The sequence below is a fragment of the Hemitrygon akajei genome, chromosome 11 (assembly GCF_048418815.1).
Source record: "Hemitrygon akajei chromosome 11, sHemAka1.3, whole genome shotgun sequence".
Lineage (NCBI taxonomy): Eukaryota > Metazoa > Chordata > Chondrichthyes > Myliobatiformes > Dasyatidae > Hemitrygon > Hemitrygon akajei.
Genome location: NC_133134.1, coordinates 130,735,151 through 130,758,291, shown reverse-complemented (window position 1 = coordinate 130,758,291; position 23,141 = coordinate 130,735,151). Strand labels below are relative to the sequence as shown.

Below are 23,141 nucleotides of genomic sequence, written 5' to 3'. Positions count from 1 at the left end.
GCAAACCTCCCTGCCAGGATATTTGTTCCCCTCGGATTCAAGTGCAACCTGTCCTTTTTGTACAGGTCACACCTGCCCAAAAGAGGTCCCAATGATCCAGAAATCTGAATCCATGCCTCCTGCTCCAATCCCTCAGCCACACATTTATCCTCCACCTCACTCTATTCCTATACTCACTGTTGCATAGCACAGGCAGTAATCCCTTACTACCTTTGTGATCCTGCTTCTCAGCTTCATTCCTAACTCCCTGTAGTCTGTTTTCAGGGCCTGCTCCCTTTTCCTACCTATGTTGTTGGTACCGATGTGTACCACGACCTCTGGCTATTCACCTTCCCACTTCAGGATATCGGGGATGCGATCAGAAACATCCCGGACCCTGGCACCTGGGAGGCAAACTACCATCCATGTTTCTTTCCTGCGTCCACAGCATCGCTGTCTAACCCCCCCCCCCCCAAATATAGTCCCCTATCACTGCTGCCATTCTCTTCCTTTCCCTACCCTTCTGCACCACAAGGCCAGACTCTGTGCCAGAGACACGGCCACTGTTGCTTCCCCCAAGTAGGTTTCCCCCTACCCCCCTTCCAACAGTACTGAAACGGGAGTACTTATTGTTAAGGGGGACAGCTGCAGGGGTATTCTCAAGTATCTGACTCTTGCCTTTCCCTCTCCTGACTGTTACCCACTTAACTGTCTCCTGAGGCCCCACTCTGACTACTTGCCTTTAGCTCCTCCCTTTTCCTGACCAGACAAAGGTCATCGAGCTGCATCTCCAGTTCCCTAACGCGGTCCCTAAGGAGCTGCAGCTCGATGCACCTGGCACAGATGTTGCCGTCTGGGAGGCTGGGAGTCTCCCAGACGTCCCACATCCGACACCCAGTATAGAACACCGGCATCGCAGACATACTTCCTTTTCCTATTGTTAACAAGTAACTTGCATCGCCTTGACCCGTTATCAATGAAGCACCGAAGCCCTCCTACTCTGACTCCCTCTACGTTGCCCACTCTATCAAGCTTTTTAACTTCCTCCCGCCTGTCTAACTTGCTGACATCCACGTGCCTGCACAGTTTGTGATGCTTCCTTCATGTTTTGCCGGTCAAAGCCAGCATAGCAGGTACTGAGCTCATCTGGAAGCGAAGCCCTGTTGTTGCCTATGTCACTTGATTTCACTTTGTAAGAGGTGATGCCATTTCAAGCCCTGCACAACTGTCAATCGTCCTTCATTGATGCAAGTTTAGTCCAGAATTGCCACTTCACCCATGAGATGGTTTTCCAGAGATTGTACCTGAACCTCTTGTAACTTTCTTGGTCCCCAGACTTGAAATCCTCTGATCTGGCCATTAGCAGATTGTGGATCTCATGGTTCATCCAGGGCTACTGGTTGAGGAAGACTCTGAAAGATTTTATGGAGACACAATCATCTACAACTATTTTGCTGTAGTCCGTGACAATCATGGTGTATTCATCCAGATCCAGATCCACAGATGAGTCCTTGAACATGGCCCATCCGCCGACTCAAAGCAATCCATTAGCTGCTCCACTACCTCTTTGTTGTCCTAATTTCTGGAGCTTGGCTCTTTAGCTCTGCTTGTATGCAGGTAGAAGGACTACCAAGTGTTCAGATTTCCTGAAATGCAGTCTGGGCATGGAATGGAACATGAACCCTGTTGTCTTAGTATAACAGGGGTCTAGTGTGTTGGGAACTCTGGTGCTACAGATTTTATGCTGATGGTAATTCAGCAGGGATTTCTTCAAAAGAGCCTGTTTGAAGTCCTCGACTATGATTTGAAATGCTTTAGGATGGACTGTTTCTTGTTTGGAGATGTCATCATGCACTTCTCAAGGACTTGATTATAGTTGGTCGCTGGTGGTATGTAAACTCAGGTGTAGCAGTTATTTGAAAAATAAACCAACACTGCTTAGAAATTAATGAGGGAATTCTCACTGTGTGACGTGCTTCCCAATAACTGAGATCCAAGTTGAAAAAAGTATGTTTGATCATCTATTATAAAACCAGCAGAGACAAACAATCTAATATAGCAATATTAGCAAAACTAGTGAAATAAGCAAAGATCATAAATAAGTAACCTTATCAGAATTAACAAGCTGAGAGGAATCAGCAGTCAACAAAAAATATTCTTCCCGCTCAGTCTCCATCTTTAACTAAACTAACGAGAACAAAGCATGAATATGTGGCGATACTCATTAACTTCTACCATGCCCTAACACGCGTGACAAATTACTGTGACCCATAATAAAAACGTGCAACAGAGAAAAGGTACATGGCCCCTATATCCCAGCCCCTAATTAATACACTAGAATAATTACAACTACATACTACAAAAATCAGCAACGTGAAATCTTCTAGGATAATCTTCTTAACATTTTTGCAAATGTACTCTTTCTTTCTTCTGCAAGCCTAGTCATGTAACAGTCATCTAGGCCAGAGGTTACCAGCAAATAGCCCAATACAGAGTGATCTGTCTGTATTACACTGTCTGTCAAGTCAAAGTCCTAACATCAAGCAAACAAAGTGAAGCTTCTAGAACTGTAGCTCCTCAAACCTCTGCTTTGTATAAATGATGGATCTTGACCATAGTTCTATCCAGATAGCTGGTCTTTGTCTAAATGTGAAATCCTCTTCCATCTCTGCAAGGTGTTGAATGACTTGCCATGAGGCACTGAGTCATCGACTATAAACGCAATGTCTCTTGGGAGGAAATTACACTTTATATCTGACCACTTCTAATGTTCCAGTAACTGTGGTAAGTACTCCTTGACCCATTGTTTCCAAAACAAGTTTGATGTGTACTGGACCTGCTTCCATCTAGGAGAAGCATAAATGTTTTCCTTGTGGAAATCTCCTAGTGGTAAAGGTGGTGACGTTTTCAGAAGCAATAGATGGTCAAGTGTTAGTGCTTCCAAATCATTGGAATCAGAGGATGCCTTAGTAATTGGACAACCATTGATAATAGTCTCTACTTCATAAAGGGCTGCGTGAAAATCCTCTTTGTCAAGATTCAATACCTTTCAAGGTGGAATTGAGGATCTTCTGTACAGATCTGATCAACTCCCATGTTCCCTCATGCTGTGAGCCAGCCAGGGTGGGGGAGTGGGGGTTAAAAATCTACTTAATTCCTTTCTGAGGAAAGACATCACTGATTGAATGGTTCCATTTCTCAATGGCTTAATTCACACTCAGCTCCAACAAAGTTTGTCACATTAACAGGGCTCAGTTCACGAACCTGTTTTTGTCTTGCTATAAGGCATCAAAGTGGATAACAAAGGAATTCGTGTCCAAAGAAAATGCCACTTCAATGTGAACAGCTCATCAAGCTGAACAGATAAACAAGACCCCATACTCTTCACTGTACTCCTGCTCTTCATCTCAAAAGGTCCACAGTAGTCCACTTCTAGACGTTAAACAGAGGTTCATCTGGACAAGTCCTGTCCAGGGGTATATCTACTATGTTCTGGCATCCTGAAGCTGCGGGCAACTGTTGGCAAACAAGGTATTTGTACAATTGTAAGAAGAATTACACCAGGAGCCCAGTATTTTCGGTGCACACTGGACAACATGTGTTTGCGACCACCATGTGCCACCTCTTGATGTTCATACCTCAGAAGGATACCGGAGATATGGAGATCCTTTGCAAGTATAACAGGATTTTTAGACTCATCAGACAAAGCTGATCTGCTAAGGCATTCACCAACTCTCATGGTCAATTAACCAGATAATTTAAAACCAGTTAGAAAATTGTGATGAATCTTAAACAAAAATGTGGGTTGATAGAGGCATGTTTCAAACAGAAGTAACTCTATATGATTTTATGACTAATGGAAACGAGGTATTTATAGAATATTGAGTTGTTAAATGAAATATTATTTTGCACGGTATTAGATTATCTGACTTATTTGAATAAATACAGTTTGCATGTTGAGGAAGATGAATAATCATGGTGTTATATAATAATCAGTTAAAAATAATAAGCAATTATATTCATTCCAACAGTCTTCTGTTTTGCTAATTTCAGATTGTCGAATAATACTGTGGATCAAAATGGCACTTTGCAAGCCACCTCAATCCCCATTATCATGGTTACTACTCCAATACCAGTTCCAGAAACTCCAGCAAAGCCCATACTACCGCTACAGACCGGGGAAGAAGCTCAACAAGAAGAACAATCAAGTGGAATGACTATTTTCTTTAGTCTGCTTATATTAGGTATGTCACTGCTACAAAATGCTCTTGATTTTTCATTTCAGGTATTCTCAGAAGTCTTTGTCATTAAAATAATTGTGGCTCCTGAGTTAGTCTAGTTCACAATTTCCATAAAAGCATAAGACATGGGAACAGAATTAGGCCATTTGGCCCATTGAGTCTGCTCAGCCATTCCATCGTGGCTGATTTATTATCCCTCTCAACCCCGTTCTCCTGCCTTGTCCCTGTAACCTCTGATGCCTTGACTAATCAAGAACCTATCAAACTCTGCTTTAAATATCCTCATTGCCATGGACAGCTGTGAAGTCCAGGTCAATGAATTCCACAGATTTACTACCATCTAATTAAAGCAATTCCTCCTCATCTCTGTTCTAAATGGACATCCCCCTTTTCTGAGTCGCTAGTCCTGGATTCATCCACAATAGGAAGCATCCTCTGCACATCCACTAACTAGTCCTTTCAGTATTCGATAGGTTTCAATGAGATCTCCCCTCATTCTAATAAAATCCAGCAAGTATTAGCCCAGAACCATCGAATGCACCTCATACGATAACCCTTTCATTCCCAGAATCATACTCATGAGCATACTCTAAACCCTCTCCAATTTCAGGACATCTTTTCTTATGTAAGGGGCCCAAAACTGCACACAATACCCCAAGTGTTTTCTGACTAATGCCTTATAAAGCCTTGGCATACATCCTTGCTTTTGTATTCTGGTTCCTTGAAATGAATGCTAACATTGCACTTGCCTTCCTTACCAGCGACTCAACCTGCAAGTTAACCTTAATGGAATCCTGCATGAGGACTCCCAAGTCCCTTTGCACCTCTCATTTTTGAATTTTATCCCCGTTTTTAAAAAAACAAGCTAGGCCTTTATTCCTTCTACTAAAGTGCATGACGATACACTTCCCAACACTATTTTCTTCCTGCCTTTTCCTTGTCCATTCTCCCAACCTGTCCAGCCTCCCTGCTTCCACAGCACAATCTGGCCCTTCTTAGTATTGTCTGCAAACTTGGCAACAAAACTATCAATTCTGTTATCCAAATCATTGACATATAACACAAAAAGAAATTGTCTCAATTGATAAAAAGATGAGAATGATTAAAAAGTTGAAACGGTTACTACTTCTGGACCTGCTTGATATGTACAAAGGATTGTATTGTACCATCTCTTTCATCAGGCGAGTAACTTCCCAATTAAATTTATTAACTATATATACTTTGAACTTATCTAATCTTATTATCCTTTTTTTCCCTTTCAAAAGAAAGCCATTTCACTGTAGAAATAAGGACCAGATAGAAACCAGAAGCTGACTTTAACTGAAGGCATTCAGATGTGGATATTTATAAAATTAAAGTTTTATATAATGCCTTGTAGAAGTATTCAGCCCCTAACCCATAAATGAGTACTGTGACCAGGGGATTTGATCAATTTAACTGAGAATTTTTATTTGTAAATCACATGTTCCTTCATTCACAGTAGTGCCCAAAAAACAGGGAAAGTTAGAAAGCATGAAAAACTAAAAATTCAAAAACTGAAATGTCAGTAATTCAAAAGTATTTATCCCCCTTTGCTCAATACTTAGTTGAACCACCTCTCACAGCTATTATGGCTAGTTGTCTTTTTGGATAAGTCCCTATTAGACAATGTGTTGGAGCAAGATTTGCCCATTGCTCAAGCTATGCCAGGTTAGTTGAGTGGTGGCTGTGGGCAGCGATTTTGAGGTCTTGCCAAGATGTTTGATCAAATTAACATCAGGATTCAGGTTTGCTCTGGCCTGTTGTCCTGCTGAAAGATGAACTTCCTCCCCAGTTTAAGCTTTTTGTCAGAAACTAGCAGGTTTTTATCCAGGATCACTCTGTATTTAGTAATATTCATCTTCCCAACAATCCTGGCCAGATTTCCAGTCCATCCTGCTGAAAAGCCTCCCCGTAGCAAGATGCTATCTCCACCATACTGTATAGTAGGGGTGGTGTTAGCTGACTGATGCGCAGTATTACATTTACTCCACACATGCCGCTTTAAAAAAAGCGTTTCCTTGCCTTAAGGGTTTTGCAGTACATTACATAAAGATATGAAAGAAGGTCTTGTGGTCACATGAGACTAAAGTAGAACTTTTTGGCTTCAACATAAAGCAGCAAGTGAATAGTTCACTGAAAGCAGCATCTTTGTTAAACAGTATGGTGAAGAAGATATATGGCACATTGCCCTTCATCAGTCAGGGTACAGAACACAAAAGTTTGGAAGTTCTGATGCAGTTATATAAAATGTGGTGAGGTCTCACTTTGAGTATTGAGTGCAGTTTTGGTCACCCTATTCTAACAAGGATGTTATTAAACTAGAAAGAGGGCAGAAAAAGATATAGCAGGATGTTACCTGAAATGTGGGGGAGCGGGGTGAAGGCCTGAGTTACAAGGAGAGATTGCATAGATTAGGACATTATCCTGTAAAATGCTGGTGATTGAGAGCGATTTGATATATGAGGGGTGAAAGTATGTGATCTTTTTCCCCAAGGAGGGGATGTTAAAAACAAGATGGTCTAGGTATAAGTAAAGAGGCAAGAGATCTGAAAGGAACATCAGCTTCTTCCCACATCAGATTGTGCATATTTGGAATCAGCTCGATTAGGCTGGCGCATTAGTAACATAAAAAAGCCATCCAGATAAATAGAGTTTCGAGGGCTATGGGTCAAATGCAGTCAATTAGGTCTACCTGACTGAGCAAGGACAAATTAGGGTGAAGAGCCTGCATGCATGCTGTATCACTCCTTGAGTGTATGATAGTGTTGCCTGTTGATGTGCGTGTGTGCGCATGTGCGCACATCCATCACGAGCGATGAGGACCCCTGACATCCTTTTTTGGATGTCATGACTTGCGAGTGAGTTTGGTTAAAGTGAGGGAGAGTTGCGCAGGTTGTCAGCTGCACTCTCTCATCCTAGTCTGTCTGGATTCAATGGCAAGATGAAAATCAAGATGACTGGAGATAGGTCAGGATGAAATGGATGACCAGAGTGATCTATCTGTTTTGCCATGCTCTTCGTGCTTCACAATGCATGCTAGGAAATGCCTTCTTGCCTGTTGAACCAGCTGGTGGTTTCCTCCGCACAGTCTGCCGAATCCAGTCTTGACATGCTTTAGTTAGACAGGCCCCGACGGCCTCTCTCTAACAAGAGAAAATCTGCATGCTGGAAATCTGAGCAACACACACAAAATGCTTTTCCCAGGTTTGGCTGGCCTGTTGAAGCTGGTGCCCAGGGTGTGGCCACTGTCGCATGCAAATAGCTTATTTGGAGACACGAGTGAGAGCTGAGTGCCAGCTGAGGACAAAAGCTGGAGGACAGGTCTTCACACCAGTGGTGATACCCTCCCTGACACCCTATACACCCCCATGTTGATGCAGGTCGATGAACAAAACCCCATTGTTTTACATTTGGCTAATGCATGTGAGAATGTCTCATGGTCACTTTACAAACCCTATCCCCTGAGTAGCCTTCCTCCTGCTGTGTGCCAGCAGTCTGTGCTCTGTGGGTATTACCTGTTTGTTTGCAGAGCTGCCCTTGTCAAACTAATTACTGCTTACAGTTTACATTAGCAATTGAAGATTTTTGTGTGTGAGTTAATATCTGATATGTGTATCATTCCATAACTTCTGAATCCCTAATACAAAGCCACGATGCATCTGGATACATAAGAACATAAGAAATAGGAGCAGGAGTAGGCCATCCGGCCCATCGAGCCTGCCCCGTCATTCAATAAGATCACGGCTGATCTGTCCGTAAACTCAGCTCCATCTACCTGCCTTTTCCCCATAAGCCTTAATTCCCTTACTATGTAAAAATGTATCTAACTGTATCTTAAATATATTTAGTGAAGAAGCCTCAACTGCTTCCCTGGGCAGAGAATTCCACAAATTCACCACTCTCTTAGAAATAACCGTTTCTTCTCATCTCTGTCCTAAATCTTCTCCCCTGAATCTTGAGGCAATGTCCCCCAGTTCTACTGTCACCTACCAATGGAAACAACTTTCCTACTTCTATCTTATCTATCCCTTTCAAAATTCTGTATGTTTCTATAAGATGCTCTCTCATTCTTCTGCATTCCAGAGAGCATAGTCCCAGGCGACTCAATCTCTCCTCATACATTAACCCCTTCATCCCTGGAATCAGCCTGGTGAACCTCCTCTGCACTGCCTCCAAAGCCAGTGTATCCTTCCTCAAGTATGGAGACCAGAACTGCACACAGTACTCCAGGTGCGGCCTCACCAGTACCCTGTATAGATGCAGCATGACCTCCCTGCTCTTGAATTCAATCCCTGTAGCAATGAAGGCCAACATTCCGTTTGCTTCTTAATAACCTGTTGTACCTGCAAGCCAACATTTTGCGATTCATGAACAAGCACTCCCAAGTCCCTCTGCACAACAGCATGCTGCAATCTTTCACCATTTAAATAATAATCTGCTCTTCTATTATTCCTTCCAAAGTGGATGATCTCACATTTACCAACGTTGTATTCCATCTGCCAGACCTTGGCCCACTCACTTACCCTATCTATATCCCTCTGCAGACTCTCCACATCCTCTGTACAATTTGCTTTTCCACTCAGTTTAGTGTTATCAGCAAATTTTGCTACGCAACACTCAGTCCCCTCTTCCAAATTATCAATGTAAATGGTAAACAGCACCGACCCCTGTGGCATCCCACTCAACACTGACTGCCAACTGGAGAAACATCTGTTTATACCAACTCACTGCCTCCTCTTAGTCAAGTCAAGTCACTTTTTATTGTCATTTCGACCATAACTGCTGGTACAGTGCATAGTAAAAATGAGACGACGTTTTTCCAGGACCATGGTGTTACATGACACAGTACAAGAACTAGACTTAGTTAACCAATCCACTCTCCATGCCAATACACTTCCTCCGACTCCATGTATCCGTATCTTATTTGTAAGTCTCTTGTGCGGCACCTTATCGAATGCCTTCTAGAAATCCAAGTATACGACATCCACCTGTTCCCCTCTATCCACTGCACTCATTATATCCTCGCAGAACTCCAGTAAATTTATCAAACAGGAACTGCCCTTTCTGAATCCATGCTGCTTACTTTCTGCTTACACCTATAAAAACTGATGAAGTCAGCAGGGATCTGCCAAATATCTTTGGACCCCTGAAGAAGCAGAGGTGACTGTGAACTCTCTTGGCCATTGTGCCCATGTAGATGGACCAGGATAAACTATTAGCGATGTTTGCTCTTTGGAACTTGAAGTTCTCAAGTCTCTTGATCTCCTCGCTGTTGATGTCAACAGGAATGGGGGCACCATCCACCCCCACCCCCTTCCTGAAGTTAATGACCAGTTCTTCTGTTCATTGACATTTAGGGAAAGGGCATTGATGTGACACCGGGCTGTTAGGTTCTCTACCATCTTTAAGTATGTAGTATTTTACACAATAAGAAGAGGCAAGTTAATCTATCAAATCTGTACTGGCTTTTTGTAGAGCAGTCATCTCACCTCATTCCTCTTCTGCCCTTTGACCTTAGCTTGCAAATTTTTGCATTCAAAAATTCTTGCTTCATGCATGCTTGGAAACAACCACTGAATCTGTATTGCTCATATTTTCTGAAACTGCTTTCTGGTACATAACCATTTCACAATATAATCTTCTTCAAAATCCTCCAACTTCTCTGGCTTAATTCCTTTGGTTTAAAAATGTCTTTTATTTGGAATTCAAGTTTATTAAAATTTCCACAGCAAACTTGGACAAATTTGATGCTTAACTGAATTTACTAAAAGATTTGTTGCAGTATTCTCTAACAACATTGATAAATGGTAGTACCGTAGATTCCGGACTACAGAGCGCACTTGATTAAAAGCCGCTGGGTCTAATTTTAGAAATAAAATCAATTTTTTACTTGTACAGGCCGTACCGGATTTTCGGCCGCAGGTGTCCCACGTTGTAATATGAGATATTTACACAGAAAGATATTACACGTGAGGATTTTTTAACTTTTAATTAAATCCATATGATAACATAAACAAATACATATTGCAAATGCTTTTTTTCGAACCGTGCCTGTAACGCGGCTACTTTTAAATATACGTTGCGTATACTTCTTTACTGAACAACACTCCAATATCCTAACGACTGGTAAAAAATATATATACTGCAGCCTACCAGGAAAAGTTATTGATCGCCTTTAACTTAAAAGCAGCGTTTTCGCTCCGCCGCTCCCCCCCGCCGTCCCATTTATCGCAAACCGGCGTTTTCCCACAAGACGCGGCGAAACCGGGTGTGACGTCATAGCATCCCGCGATGTAGTACAGAAAACAAATATAGTTAAAACAGTTCTAACTTTAACTAACAAATGAATTACTAAGCGAAAATATTATAAACTAAATAACTGCCATAAAGGCAGCACAATGCTTTTCTTCGAGTGTTTTCCATGTTGATGAGGGTGAGTACAAATGACTGATTTACAATAATTTAATTGTGAAAGTGCGCTTGATTTATCGTACAATTTCATTGGACCTCTGTGAACTACTCATCAATTTTATTGGTCTACTGTTACGAGGCAAAATGTTTTTGGCGGCATGAAAAAAAATAATACATTAGCCGCACCGTATTAAAGGCCGCAGAGTTCAAAGCTGTTCAAAATGTGGGAAAAAAGTAGCGGCTTAAAATCCGGAATCTACGGTAATGTGTTTCTAATCAAACCTAAACTAAACTGTAAAAAATTACTTTGAATTTATAATATTTCATAAGCATAAACTCATACAATGTGCAAACTGGCTAACGCTGAAGAGGACATCAGGGTAATTGGTCAAAAATCCCATTTTGTTTTATATCACGTTGTTTCAACTGCTGGAGAGTGGACAGATTGGAATAGTTGGAAAGCCAGGATTTATTTTCAAATGAGTAAAACAAAGTTGCATTGAGACTGTTTGAAATACAGATTTCTAAATGTCCTTGCTGTATTTAATAACAGCTGATAGAAGAAACTTTTCAGAAGTAGTACACATAAAATGCTGGAGGAACTCAGCAGGCCAGGCAACTTCTATGGAAAAAATTGAGCAGTCGACATTTCAGGCCAAAACCGTTCATCAGGACTGAATCTACTTTCAGAAGTAGATCTTTCATGCTCTAACAATGTTGCTTATATCTAATATTGTATTTTGTTATTCATTTTACAGCTATTTGCATCATATTGGTGCGGCTGCTGATTAAGTACAAACTGCATTTTCTTCCAGAAAGTGTGGCAGTTGTATCTTTAGGTAAGTGGGCTGTTAATTGATGAAACACATAGCACCATTAAATATAGTTGAAAGGAACGTGGTGTGCATCTGGGTGAAGGAAAAATGTTTTGTGGTATGCTGTGTCCTTCTCTGAAATTTCCTCATGCATTGCAGAATGCATTTGGGGTTCATATTTCTGGGCAAACAACGCTAGGTCAGAATAATTTTTGAATTTGTACTCGCCTCACTTGCAGTACACGGCTGTAGCCAGTGTACATGGTGTAGAGGGATGTATGTTCCCTGAAGCAGGTCCCATTTATTATTGCATTATTTTTAAAGCTATAAGGAATGAAATGAAATACCACTTGATAGTAAAACTATAGGTTTGGTCTACTTTGTGTGATAGCTTACAGGTATTTGCTGTGTCAGTTACGTACTTGTTGTCTGAGTCTCTATTTTCTTTCTTTTTCTTTTTCAATCTTTTTATTAATATAAAAATAGTGGATATATATAGTATTGTTGCACAATTGTTGGGATTACATTGTTAATAGATAACATATATAGTTATATATTCAGTTAGTACAAAGGTAATAAACCTCCCAGAAATGTTCAAAATACAAATGTAGGTTCACAAAAAAAAGATTAACATACCCAAAAAAACAAAAAAAAGAAGAAAAAACAAAAAAAAACCCAAAAACTAAGTTAACCAATACTAACCTAATAGAAAAAAAAAGAAAAGAACATGGGCTGTTTATAGCATCAAAAAAATACAGGATCATTAGTGTCACCCGCTTTGAACCTCCCTACATATATTAACACAAAAATAGGTTTGGAAAGAGGTCAAATCACATCATATGAAAGTGTTGAATAAAAGGCCTCCAAATTTGATAAAATTTATTAGAAGGGTCATATATAACACTTCTGATTATTTATAAGTTTAAACATAACATAGTTTGAGAGAACCAGTGAAATGGGGTGGGAAGATTAATCTCCTTCCAATTCAGCAAAATTGATCTTTTAGCCATTAATGTGAGAAATGCAATCATCCGACACGCTGAAGAGGTTAAATGGTGTGGTTCTATCATTGGTAAACCAAAAATTGCCATAATAGGATGAGGTTGTAAATCAATATTCAAAACAGTTGAAATAATATCAAAGATATCTTCTCAATATTTTTTCAGAGCGGAACATGACCAAAACATATGAGTTAAAGAAGCTGTCTCAGAATGACATCTGTCACATACTGGACTGATATGAGAATAATAACAAGCTAATTTATCCTTAGACATATGGGCCCTATGAACTACTTTGAACTGTATCAACGAATGTTTAGCACGAATTAACTAATTGAAATTTTTTTTCCCATTTTCGATAGGTAAGGTAAGCTTATTTTCTCTTTGTATTCTATATTTGCTTAAACTGTGAAATTAAAATTTTCTGTTTTTATTTTCATAGCTTTACTTTCTTATCTCTGTAAACTCCCCACACTGCAACTCTCTAAGGTAGCACACGTGCTGGCTCAGAGAGTTTTTTCCAGCATCTTCAAATTCTGTACAGTTATTCAGAAAATCATTAATTTACAGATTTTGACTACAGTTCCACTAACAAGTCACTGTAACAATGCTGCACTGTTCTCTGCTCTTAGGAATGAACTACAGCATAAAGTATTTTGTTCAAGATTCTCAGATCAAGACTGTTGCTTGTTTTTTTTATGATGTTCATGTGAAATGCCGTGAAACCTTAGCTGAATTAAAGGTAGTGTCTAAATATAACTCATTGAATTTTTTCGTTAATATGTCTCACCATTTCTTTCTTACAGGAATTTTAATGGGTGCTGTGATTAAAATTATAGAATCACAACATTGGGCGAACTGGAAGGTAAGTCTTCAGATAGTTCTGGGAAAATGTTCCCTCTTCTAAATTCTTTTAAAATCTGTCTTCAGCCCCCTAATAATAAACTAGGACATTTGAATCAACAGTGACATCCAATCAGGACAAATGGCTCAAATTCTAGTTTTTAACTTGTTTTGTGGTGCAGCACTTTGACAAACTATTATGAATGCCAAGCTGCAAAACTTAAAAATGTCTAATACAAATAGCATAAAATATAATTTGTATTGTACCATGCACTTAAAGCCATGGAACAAAAATTATCAGTGAATGTTGTTAGTGTGACTTCTTGGTTTTGCTGATAGGTACAGCCTTTAAATTGGGTTTTCCTGGTTAATAATATTGATTAGGAAATTATTAGTGTGGATGTGGAGTTGAAGTATAATTGCAAAACATATAATTTGCTTGACCTGGACCTTTTTAATTTAGAAATTAATCTTTAATCAAATACTTCGATTATTTCAACTCCTGCAATTCTACCCAGATCTTCTATGTTTTGAGCACAGTATTATTAATTACCTGATAATTGTCTTAAATTTTACCAAGTTATCATATGTTGAATTTATAATTTTAATTTGAAGTAACATTTATTTGGTTTCTATATCGTCTACTTCTTTGTAAAGCCAATTTTGTTAAATTGTGTTTTATCAAGAGATACTCATTTGTAATTGATTTATTAACTATTGAGCAGTTTTCTCTTTGTTCCCTAAAAGAAAATGAAACAAATTAGAACATTTGTAAGAGACAGCTGAAGCTTTTTTTTGCATGATACAGTGAGTTACTTTAAATGTGATTATTTCTTTAGAGTTCCAAATAGATTTAGAAAGATATCCAATGTGAATAAAAATGAAGATAAATATAAGATTGGCATTTATGTAGCTCCTAGTTGCATCTTCTGGAAAAAGCTTAGCTGCTTAGATGTTCTAAGAATTTTATTTATTCTCATTTTTTGGCATAACCCATGTTTGGCTAGTTGTAAAGTAGCATCTTTGCATAATAACAGAAATTGTTTGAGTGTGTGCAAAGTTCAAAGTAAATTTACTATCAAAGTACATACAGTATGTGTCACCATATTCTACCCTGAAATTAATTTTAATGAAGCATTCACAATAAGTACAAAGGAACATAACAGAATCAATGATAAACCATTCATAACAAAGACTGACAAACAACCAATATGCACAAGACAACAAACTGCAAAAACAATAAATAACCAAGCAACAAATATTGAGAGCGCGAGGTGTAGAGTCCCTGAAAATGAGTTCGTGATGGTTATTTGCTTCCTGGGCTGGGGGTGGGGCTCCCAGGTTGGTCAAACTCAGCTTTCTAAACACAGCGGCTGCCACTAGTATGATCAAACAGTATAAGTTAAACTTCCAACTATACCTTTTGTTTAGCTTCTGGTCGTAAATGGAGGCCAGTCTGCAGTTCTTAAGATGGAAGTGACACAGGTAGGAAAAGGGAGGAGGTCCTAAAGAGAGCATTGGGTAGAAAGCTGAAAAGCAGGTCCTCCAGCATACTCTTCTCTGGATTGCTGCCAATGCCATGTGCCAATGAAGGCAAGAATAGGATGATTTGGCAGATGAATGCATGGCTGATGAATTGGTGCAGGGGCAGAGCTTCAGATTGCTGGATCTATTCTAGGGAAGGTGTGATCTATATAAAAAAGATGGGTTACATCTAAAAATACCCTGACTGGAGTTATATATATATGCCTCCACACTGTAGCCAGGATGTGGACTACAAATCACATGAAAAGTCATGTCAAAAGGAGAATGTTATGATTGTCATGGGGATTTCAATGTGAAGGTAGTTTGGGAAAATCAAATTGGTGCTGGGTCACAAGAGAGAGAATTTGTAGAATGCCAATGTGATGCTCTTAGAGCAGCTTGTAGTTGAGCCCACTAGGGGAAAGGCAATTATTAATTGGGTGTTGTGTAATGAACTGGATTTGATCAGGGAGCTTAAGGTAAATGAACCATTAGGAGACAGTGATCATAAGATAGAATTCACTCTGCAACTGGAGAGGGAGAAGTTAGTCAGATGTATCAGTATTACAGTGGAGTAAAGGGAATTATAGAGGCATGGGACAGGAACTGGCTAAAACTGATTTGAAGGGGCAGTAGCAAGGATGATGGCAGTACAGCAATAGCTGGAGTTTCAGGGAGCAATTCAGAAGGCACAGGATAGAATACATCTCAAAGAAGTATTCTAAAGGCACGATGACGCAACCATGGCTGACAAGGGAAGTCAAAGACGACATACAAGCCACAGAGGGCATATAATAGAGCAAAAAAAAAGTGGGAATTTAGAGGATTGGGAAGCATTTAAAAACTAACACACGGCCACTAAAAAAGTCATAATGCGGGAAAAGATGAAATGTGAAGGTAAGCTAGCCAATAATATCAGAGAATACCAAAAGTGTATTTCAGATATACAATATAAAGAATAAGAGAGAGGTGAAAGTAGATATCTGACCACTGGAAACTGACGCTGGAGAAACAATAGTGGCAGACTAACTGAATAAGTATTTTGCATCGGTCTTCACTGTGGAAGACACTAGCAGAATGCCGGAAGTTTCAGAGCGTCAGGGGCAGAACTAAGTGCTGTTGCTATACTAGGGAGAACGTGCTTGGGAAGGTAAAAGGTCTGAAGATGGATAAATCCTGGACCAGATGGACTACACCCCAGGGTTGTGAAAGAGATAGTTGAAGAGATTGTGGATTTTAAATGATTTTTAAAGGATCACTGGATTTTGCCATGGTTCTGGAAGACTAGAAAATTGCAAATATCACTTTACTCTTCAAGAATGGGTGGAGGCTGAAGAAAGGAATTCATAGGCCTTTTAGAATGATCTTAGTGATTGGGAATATGTTGAAATCTATTGTTAAGGATGGGGTCTTAAGGTACTTGGAGGCACACAGTAAAATAGGTCAAAGTCAGCATGGTTTCCTTAACAGAAGATCTTGCCTCGCAAATCTGCTGGAATTCTTTGAGGAAATAACAACAAAGGAGAATCAGTAGATGTTGTGTACTTCGATTTTCAGAAGGCGTTTGACAAGGTGCTGCACACGAGGCTGCTGAACAAGATAAGAACTTAGGGTATTATGGGAAAGATACTAGCATGGATAGAGGAATGGCTGATTGTCAGGAGGTAGAGTGGGAATAAAGGGAGCATTTTCTGGTTGGCTGCCGGTGACTAATGGTGTTCCACAGAGCTGATTTGGGACGGCTTCTTTTTACATTATATGTCAATGATTTGGATGATGGAATTAATGTCTTTATGGCTAAGTTTTCTGACAATATGAAGATAGGGGAAAAGGCAGGTGGTGTTGAGGAAGCTGGAAGGCTGCAGAAGGACATAGATTAGGAGAATGGACGAAGAAATGGCAGATGGAATACAGAGTCAGGGAGTGTATGGCCATGCACTTTGGTAAAAGGAATAGGAGTGTAGACTGTTCTCTAAATAGTGACAACATTCAAAATATAAGGTGCATAGGGACTTGGGAGTCCTTGTGCAGGATTCCTTAAAGGTTAGCTTGCAGATTGGGTCACTGGTGAGGAAGAAAATGGAATATTAGCATTCATTTTGAGAGGACTAGAATATAAAAGCAAGAATCTAATGCTGAGAGTGGCGAATCTGTGGAATTCATTGCCACGTTCAGCTGTGGAGGTCAGGACACTGCATGTATTTAAGGCAGAGGTTGATAGGTCTGTTTTAGTCAGGGTATGAAAGATTACGGGGGGGGGGGGGATGGCAGGCGAATGGGATTGAGGGGCAAAATGGATCAGCCATGATGAAATGACAGTGCATATCGATAATTCTACTCGTATGTCTTATGCTCTTGTGGTAAATGGAAGGCAGCAATCAGTTTTGAAGTTGAAGCAATCACTCTATATAAACAGCTTTACAACCAAGCTCTGTATAAAGTAGACACACTGTCTGTAGGAAGTAGGATGTTGGTCATTGCATTTGGTTTATTGCTCAAGGTTTGCATTATAAAACAATGGGTTATTTAACTTGGGCTTGTTTCAAAACAGATACACTGACTAAGTTGCTTAATTCAAGGAAGTGTGCAGACCACTTTGCATATCAATAACTGATCTGTTGATATATTGGGAGTTTTATGTACTCAACAAAGTTAGGTTTGCAGCATTAGTCTTGGAACTATGTCTCCAAGAGACCTTTGGACCTTTTGTGTAAAAAGGGTATTGGAGGAAGTATGTATATGTGAAGGCACCCTAGTGGCAAAGAAACTACATGTACAAACCAGTTCAGGCTTATTGTGGAATTGAATAAGGAACATCAAGTATGAAAGAAACATTGGGTGGACTAAAATCCATTCCTTTGGCTTTGATTTGCACAATCGACAATTTGTCGTCTGCATCTTTGGTATAGCTTGTTAGTTTATAAGAATTGTAATGTGTGTTTTGAAAATACTTTGTGCTTTAGAGATGGCTTGTGATTTGAATGTGTTTAAGAGAGAAGTCCTCTGAGTTTTAAATGCCTTTCTAAGAGTGTTGTGTGGACTTAAATGTGCATCACTGAAAATACCTGAGCTCTGTTTAAATGAGCTATGTGTTAGCTGAAAGTATCTTCTCCTTGGTGGAGTGAGGTTGGGGGAGGGGTCCCATTGTTTAAAGATTGGGTAGTGACAGCTAAACTCACCATGGAGAGTAAACTGGAAGTAAACTAGTCCTTGAAGATTGGGTAGTTGCAATATAACCTCCCTTTAGTGAGAGTATCCAATAAGGCTTAAGGTCTTCATTTTATTTTAGAACTGCAGTAAGCAAACCCAATATCATCACAAGTCCATATGTTGTAGAATCAGTTCAGTGTTGGAGTGAGTGAAGTTATCCCCTCTGGTTCAAGAGCCTGATGGTTGAGGGGAAATAAATTTTCCTGAACCTAGTCATGAGGGACCTGAGGCTCATGTACCTCCTCCCTGATACAGCAGTGAGAAGAGAGCATGGCCTGGATGGTAGGAGTCTTTGACAATGGATTCTACTTCCCTGCAACAGTGCTCCTTATCAATTTGCTCGTTGATGGGAAAGGTCTTTCCCTTAGGGGACTGGGCTGCATATCCAATACTTTTTGTAGGCTTTTCCATTCAAGGGCATTGGTGTTTCTGTACCAGACGGTGTTCAACCAGTCAGTATACTCCCCTCTGCAAATCTATAAAAGTTTGTCAAAATTTTAAATAACATGCCAAATCTCTGCAAACTTCTAAGAAAGAAGAGGTGCTGCTGTGCCTTATTTGTAATGGCACTTAGATGCTGGACCCAGGCCAGATCCTTTGAATTGATAACACTGAGGAATTTAAAGCTACTGACCCTCTCCACCTTTGATCCCCTGATGAAGATTGGACTGTGTACAGTACTTATAAAAAGTATTCTCCCCCTACCCCTGGAAGTGTTCATGTTTTATTGTTTTACAACATTGAATCACAGTAAATTTAATTTGGCTTTTTTGATGCTGATCAACAGAAAAAGAGTCTTTCATGTCAAAGTGAAAACCGATCCCTACAAAGTGATCTAAATTAATTGCAAATACGAAACACAAAATAATTGATTGCATAAGTATTCACCCCCTTCAAGTCAGTATTTAGCACCTTTGGCAGCAGTTACAGCATTGAGTCTGTATGAATAGGTCTCTATCAGTTTTGCACATCTAATTAATTCAGTTTTTCCCCATTCGTCTTTACAAGACTACTAAAGCTGTGTCAGATTGTATGGGGATCATGAGTAACCAGCTCTTTGAAAGTCCAGCCACAAATTCTTAAATAGATTGATGTCTGGACTCTGACCAGGACATTAACTTTGTTGATGTGCGGTGTTTGGCTAATGCCAAACATAGTGCTTAGTCTGATGGCCAAAAAGCTCAACTTTATTTGAGACCATAGAACCTTCGTCAGACCATTAAACTTTCTTCCAGTTGACTTCAGAGTCTCCTATATGCCTTCTGGAAAACTCTAGCTGAGATTTCATGTGAGTTTTTTTTCAACAATGGCTTTTTCTTTGCCACTCTGCCATAAAGCTAAGACTGGTGAACCACCTGGGCAGCAGTTGGATGCTCAGTCTCTCCCATCTCAGCCACTGAAGCTTGTGACTCCTCCAGAGTTGTCACAGGTCTCTTCCCTCCCTAGCCCCCTTCTTGCATGGTAACTCATTTTTTTGAGGACTGCCTGCTCTAGGCAGATTTACAGCTGTGCCATCATCTTTCCATTTCTTGATGATTGACTTAACTGTACTCCAAGGGATATTCAATGACTTGGGGAAATTTTCTTGTATCCGTCTCCTGTCTTACACTTTTCAATAACCTTTGCGTGGAGTCGCTTAGAGTGTTCTTGTGTCTTTGTGGTGTAGTTTTTGCCAGGATACTGATGCACAGGCAGTTGGACCTTCCAGATAAGGCGTGGTTTTACTAAAATCAATTGAAACACCTTGACTGCACACAGGTCTCCAAAATCAGATCTCCATTTATGTAATTACTTGACTTCTAAAACCAACTGTCTGCACCAGTGATGATTTGGTGTGTCATATTAAAGGGGGTGAATACTTATGCAATCAATTATTTTGTGTTTTATATTTGCAAATAACTTAGATCACTTTGTAGGGATCTGTTTTCACTTTGACACAAAATATTCTTTTTCTGTTAATCAGTATCAAAAACACAAAATTAAATCCACTGTAATTCAATGTTGTAAAACAATAAAATATAAACACATCCAAAGGAGGTTGAATACTTTTTATAGGCATTGTAGTTAGTATTCCCTATACTTCCATGTTAAGACTTAATTACTGATATCTAGTAACAGTTGTGAGAGAAATATTGAAGAGTCATTACACTGAAGATTGTAGACTGATTAACCATATACCTATTACTGGAAACTAATTAAGGATAGAAAAATTGAATATCTTGGACAATATTTTTAGAGTGAACCAATTTGAATTTGTGAAGAGTAGGTTATGATTGAACTATATAATTTAATTAAGAGAGTTGGGAAAAGCCAGTAGGCCATGAACTGTCAGATTACTAGCTGTTTGAATGAGCTGCCAGAAGTAGTAGCAGAGATGGGTACAATTACAGCATTTAAAAGATGTTGGGACGGGTATGTGAATAGGAAAGGCTTAGAATAGGTATTGACCAAATTCACACAGATGCATCTAGCTCAGGTCGGCAACTTGTTTGATACGGATGAGTTGGGCTGTAGGGTTTTTTTTCCCATTCTGTTTAACTCTGTTTCCCTTCAGCTCCTGAGTGTTCTTGAGGCCTAAGAAACAAGGATAAAATTAAACTTGAGGCCTCCAGTCATTCCATAAAATCTTTAAATATTGCAACTACCTCCATGGAGCACATTTTTTTAAAAATCAAGCTATCTCCTTTGAAGCCAGAACTAGGGCCTCCTCCAGTAGTCTCCAGCATGGTGGATGTTAGTGTTCAGACAATTCGAGTTACTCTGTGTACTGTAATATTACGAAACAGCTAAAGACATTGGATATAGCAAAGGCTATTGGCCCTGACAACATTCCAACAGTAGTACAGAAAACCTTTACTCCAGAGCTTGCCACACCCTTGGCTGAGTTGTTCAAAATAGCTAATATCCTGGCTTCTCCCCAAGAACGAGAAAAAGTGCCAGGTATGTCCTCTGCACAAGAAACAGCACAAATCCGACCTGTTCATTTATTGCCGGATTATTCTGCTCACAAAACCACAAAATTAAATCCACTGTAATTCAATGTTGTAAAGGAGGTTGAATAATTTTTATAGGCTCTGTGGTTAGTGTTCCCTATACTTCCATGTTAAGACTTAATTACTGATATCTAGTAACAGTTGTTGAAAAGGTGAATCACTTGATTATTGACAATCTGCTCATAAGAGCTCATTTTGGATTCTGCCAAAATTACTCAACTACTGCTATGGATATAGTCGTAGCTGAGGAATTGTAGTGGTTCAGAAAGGCAGCTTACCACTATCATCTTGAGGGCAGTTGAGGGTAGATGATTAAGTGCAGGCTAAGCTCCATTAAGGCAACACAGTGGTATAGTTAGTTGGGCTACTGCCTCAGAGAGCCAGAGATCTGGATTCACTCCTGACCCTGGGTCCTGTCTGTGGAGTTTGCAACACTTCCATGTGAATGCATTTTCCCATATCCCAAATATGTGTAGGTTAGTCAGTTACTTGCCACTGTAAATTGACCTTGGTGTGTTGGTGACTGTTAGAATCTCATAGCAATTATGATAATGTGGGGAGAAATTTTATTTTAACATAGAGGTTAATGCAAATAGACAATAGATAACTGGCACAGACTTAGCAGGTTGAAGTACCTACCGGTAATTTTTGTTCTGTAGTAATCTGCAGTTTAATTGCAGAATTGAAGTTGTCCTTACAAACTCGTGCTATTATGAGTTTATTAGCTTACTGACTATTGCCTACTGCTGTGGGATTTTATGGGAAACAAAGTTAATTCTTCCCCTAACACAGCTCCAACTTTATTCTTAACATTAATTGGACGTGATTGAAATTTTGTTTAGTGAAATTTTCTTAACTAGAGCATGACCTGAAGATGTAGAAATGGAGTATTGACCACAATTCCCAAACCAATTTTTTTGGTGAGGTTTAAGTGCATGTCATGACCAAATGATTGAAGAGAAGGATTTGGATTTGTGCAGTATGTTTAATGAATAAACATACTGTATGTAAATATGAGAAAACAAGAAAATAGGAGCAACAGCAATTTTCAGTCAGAATCTTTCCATAATTTAATTATTATTTCATTGTTTTTGTCCTTTTGAATTGTTTAAGTGAAATTAACTTGTAGTGAAATTTCTTGGAATGAAGCAGTGCAGGAGAAAATTGTGATCACAAGTTCAAGAGTGATATAGAACATAGAGCATACAATAGTTTAGCACATTACAGGCCCTTCGGCCCACAATGTTGTGCTAACTCCCCACCTTAAATTCCTCCATATACCTGTCTAGTAGTCTCTTAAACTTCACTAGTGTATCTGCCTCCACCACTGACTCAGGCAGTGCATTCCATGCACCAACCACTCTCTGAGTGAAAAACCTTCCTCTAATATTCCCCTTGAACTTCCCTCCCTTTCCCTTAAAGCCATGTTCTCTTGTACTGAGCAGTGGTGCCCTGGGGAAGAGGCGCTGGATGTCCACTCTGTCTATTCCTCTTAATATCTTGTACATCTCTATCATGTCTCCTCTCATCCTCCTTCTCTCCAAAGAGTAAAGCCCTAGCTCCCTTAATCTCTGATCATAATCCATACTCTCTCAACCAGGCAGCTTCCTGGTAAATCTCCTCTGTACCCTTTCCAATGCTTCCACATCCTTCCTATACTAAGGCAACCAGAACTGGACACAGTATTCCAAATGTGGCCTAACTAGCATTTTATAGAGCTGCATAATTACATCGCATCTCTTAAACTCTATCCCTCGACTTATGAAAGCTAACACCCCATAAGCTTTCTTAACTACCCTATCTACCTGTGAAGCAACTTTCAGGGATCTGTGGACATGTACCCCCAGATCCCTCTGCTCCTCCAAACTAATAAGTATCCTGCCATTTACTTTGTACTCTGCCTTGGAGTTTGTCCTTCCAAAGTGTATCACCTCACACTTCTCCGGGTTGAATTCCATCTGCCACTTCTCAGCCCACTTCTGCATCCTGTCAATGTCTCTCTGCAATCTTCGACAATCCTCTACACTATCTACAACACCACCAACCTTTGTGTCATCTGCAGACTTGCCAACCCACCCTTCTACCCCCACATCCAGGTCGTTAATA

The 23,141-nt window shown here is 39.7% G+C and overlaps 1 protein-coding gene across 2 annotated transcripts in view; it reads left to right on the top strand.

Annotated features, from left to right (window-relative positions):
* The window catches only part of slc9a8 (solute carrier family 9 member 8), a 92,400-nt gene that overhangs the window by 29,192 nt on the left and 40,067 nt on the right, over positions 1–23,141 (top strand). For both annotated transcript variants that reach the window (XM_073061690.1, XM_073061689.1), the window contains exons 2-4: positions 4,033–4,223; positions 11,411–11,491; positions 13,272–13,330. In XM_073061690.1, the coding sequence (XP_072917791.1) occupies positions 4,033–4,223; positions 11,411–11,491; positions 13,272–13,330 (331 nt within the window). The remainder of the gene's footprint in view (positions 1–4,032; positions 4,224–11,410; positions 11,492–13,271; positions 13,331–23,141) is intronic.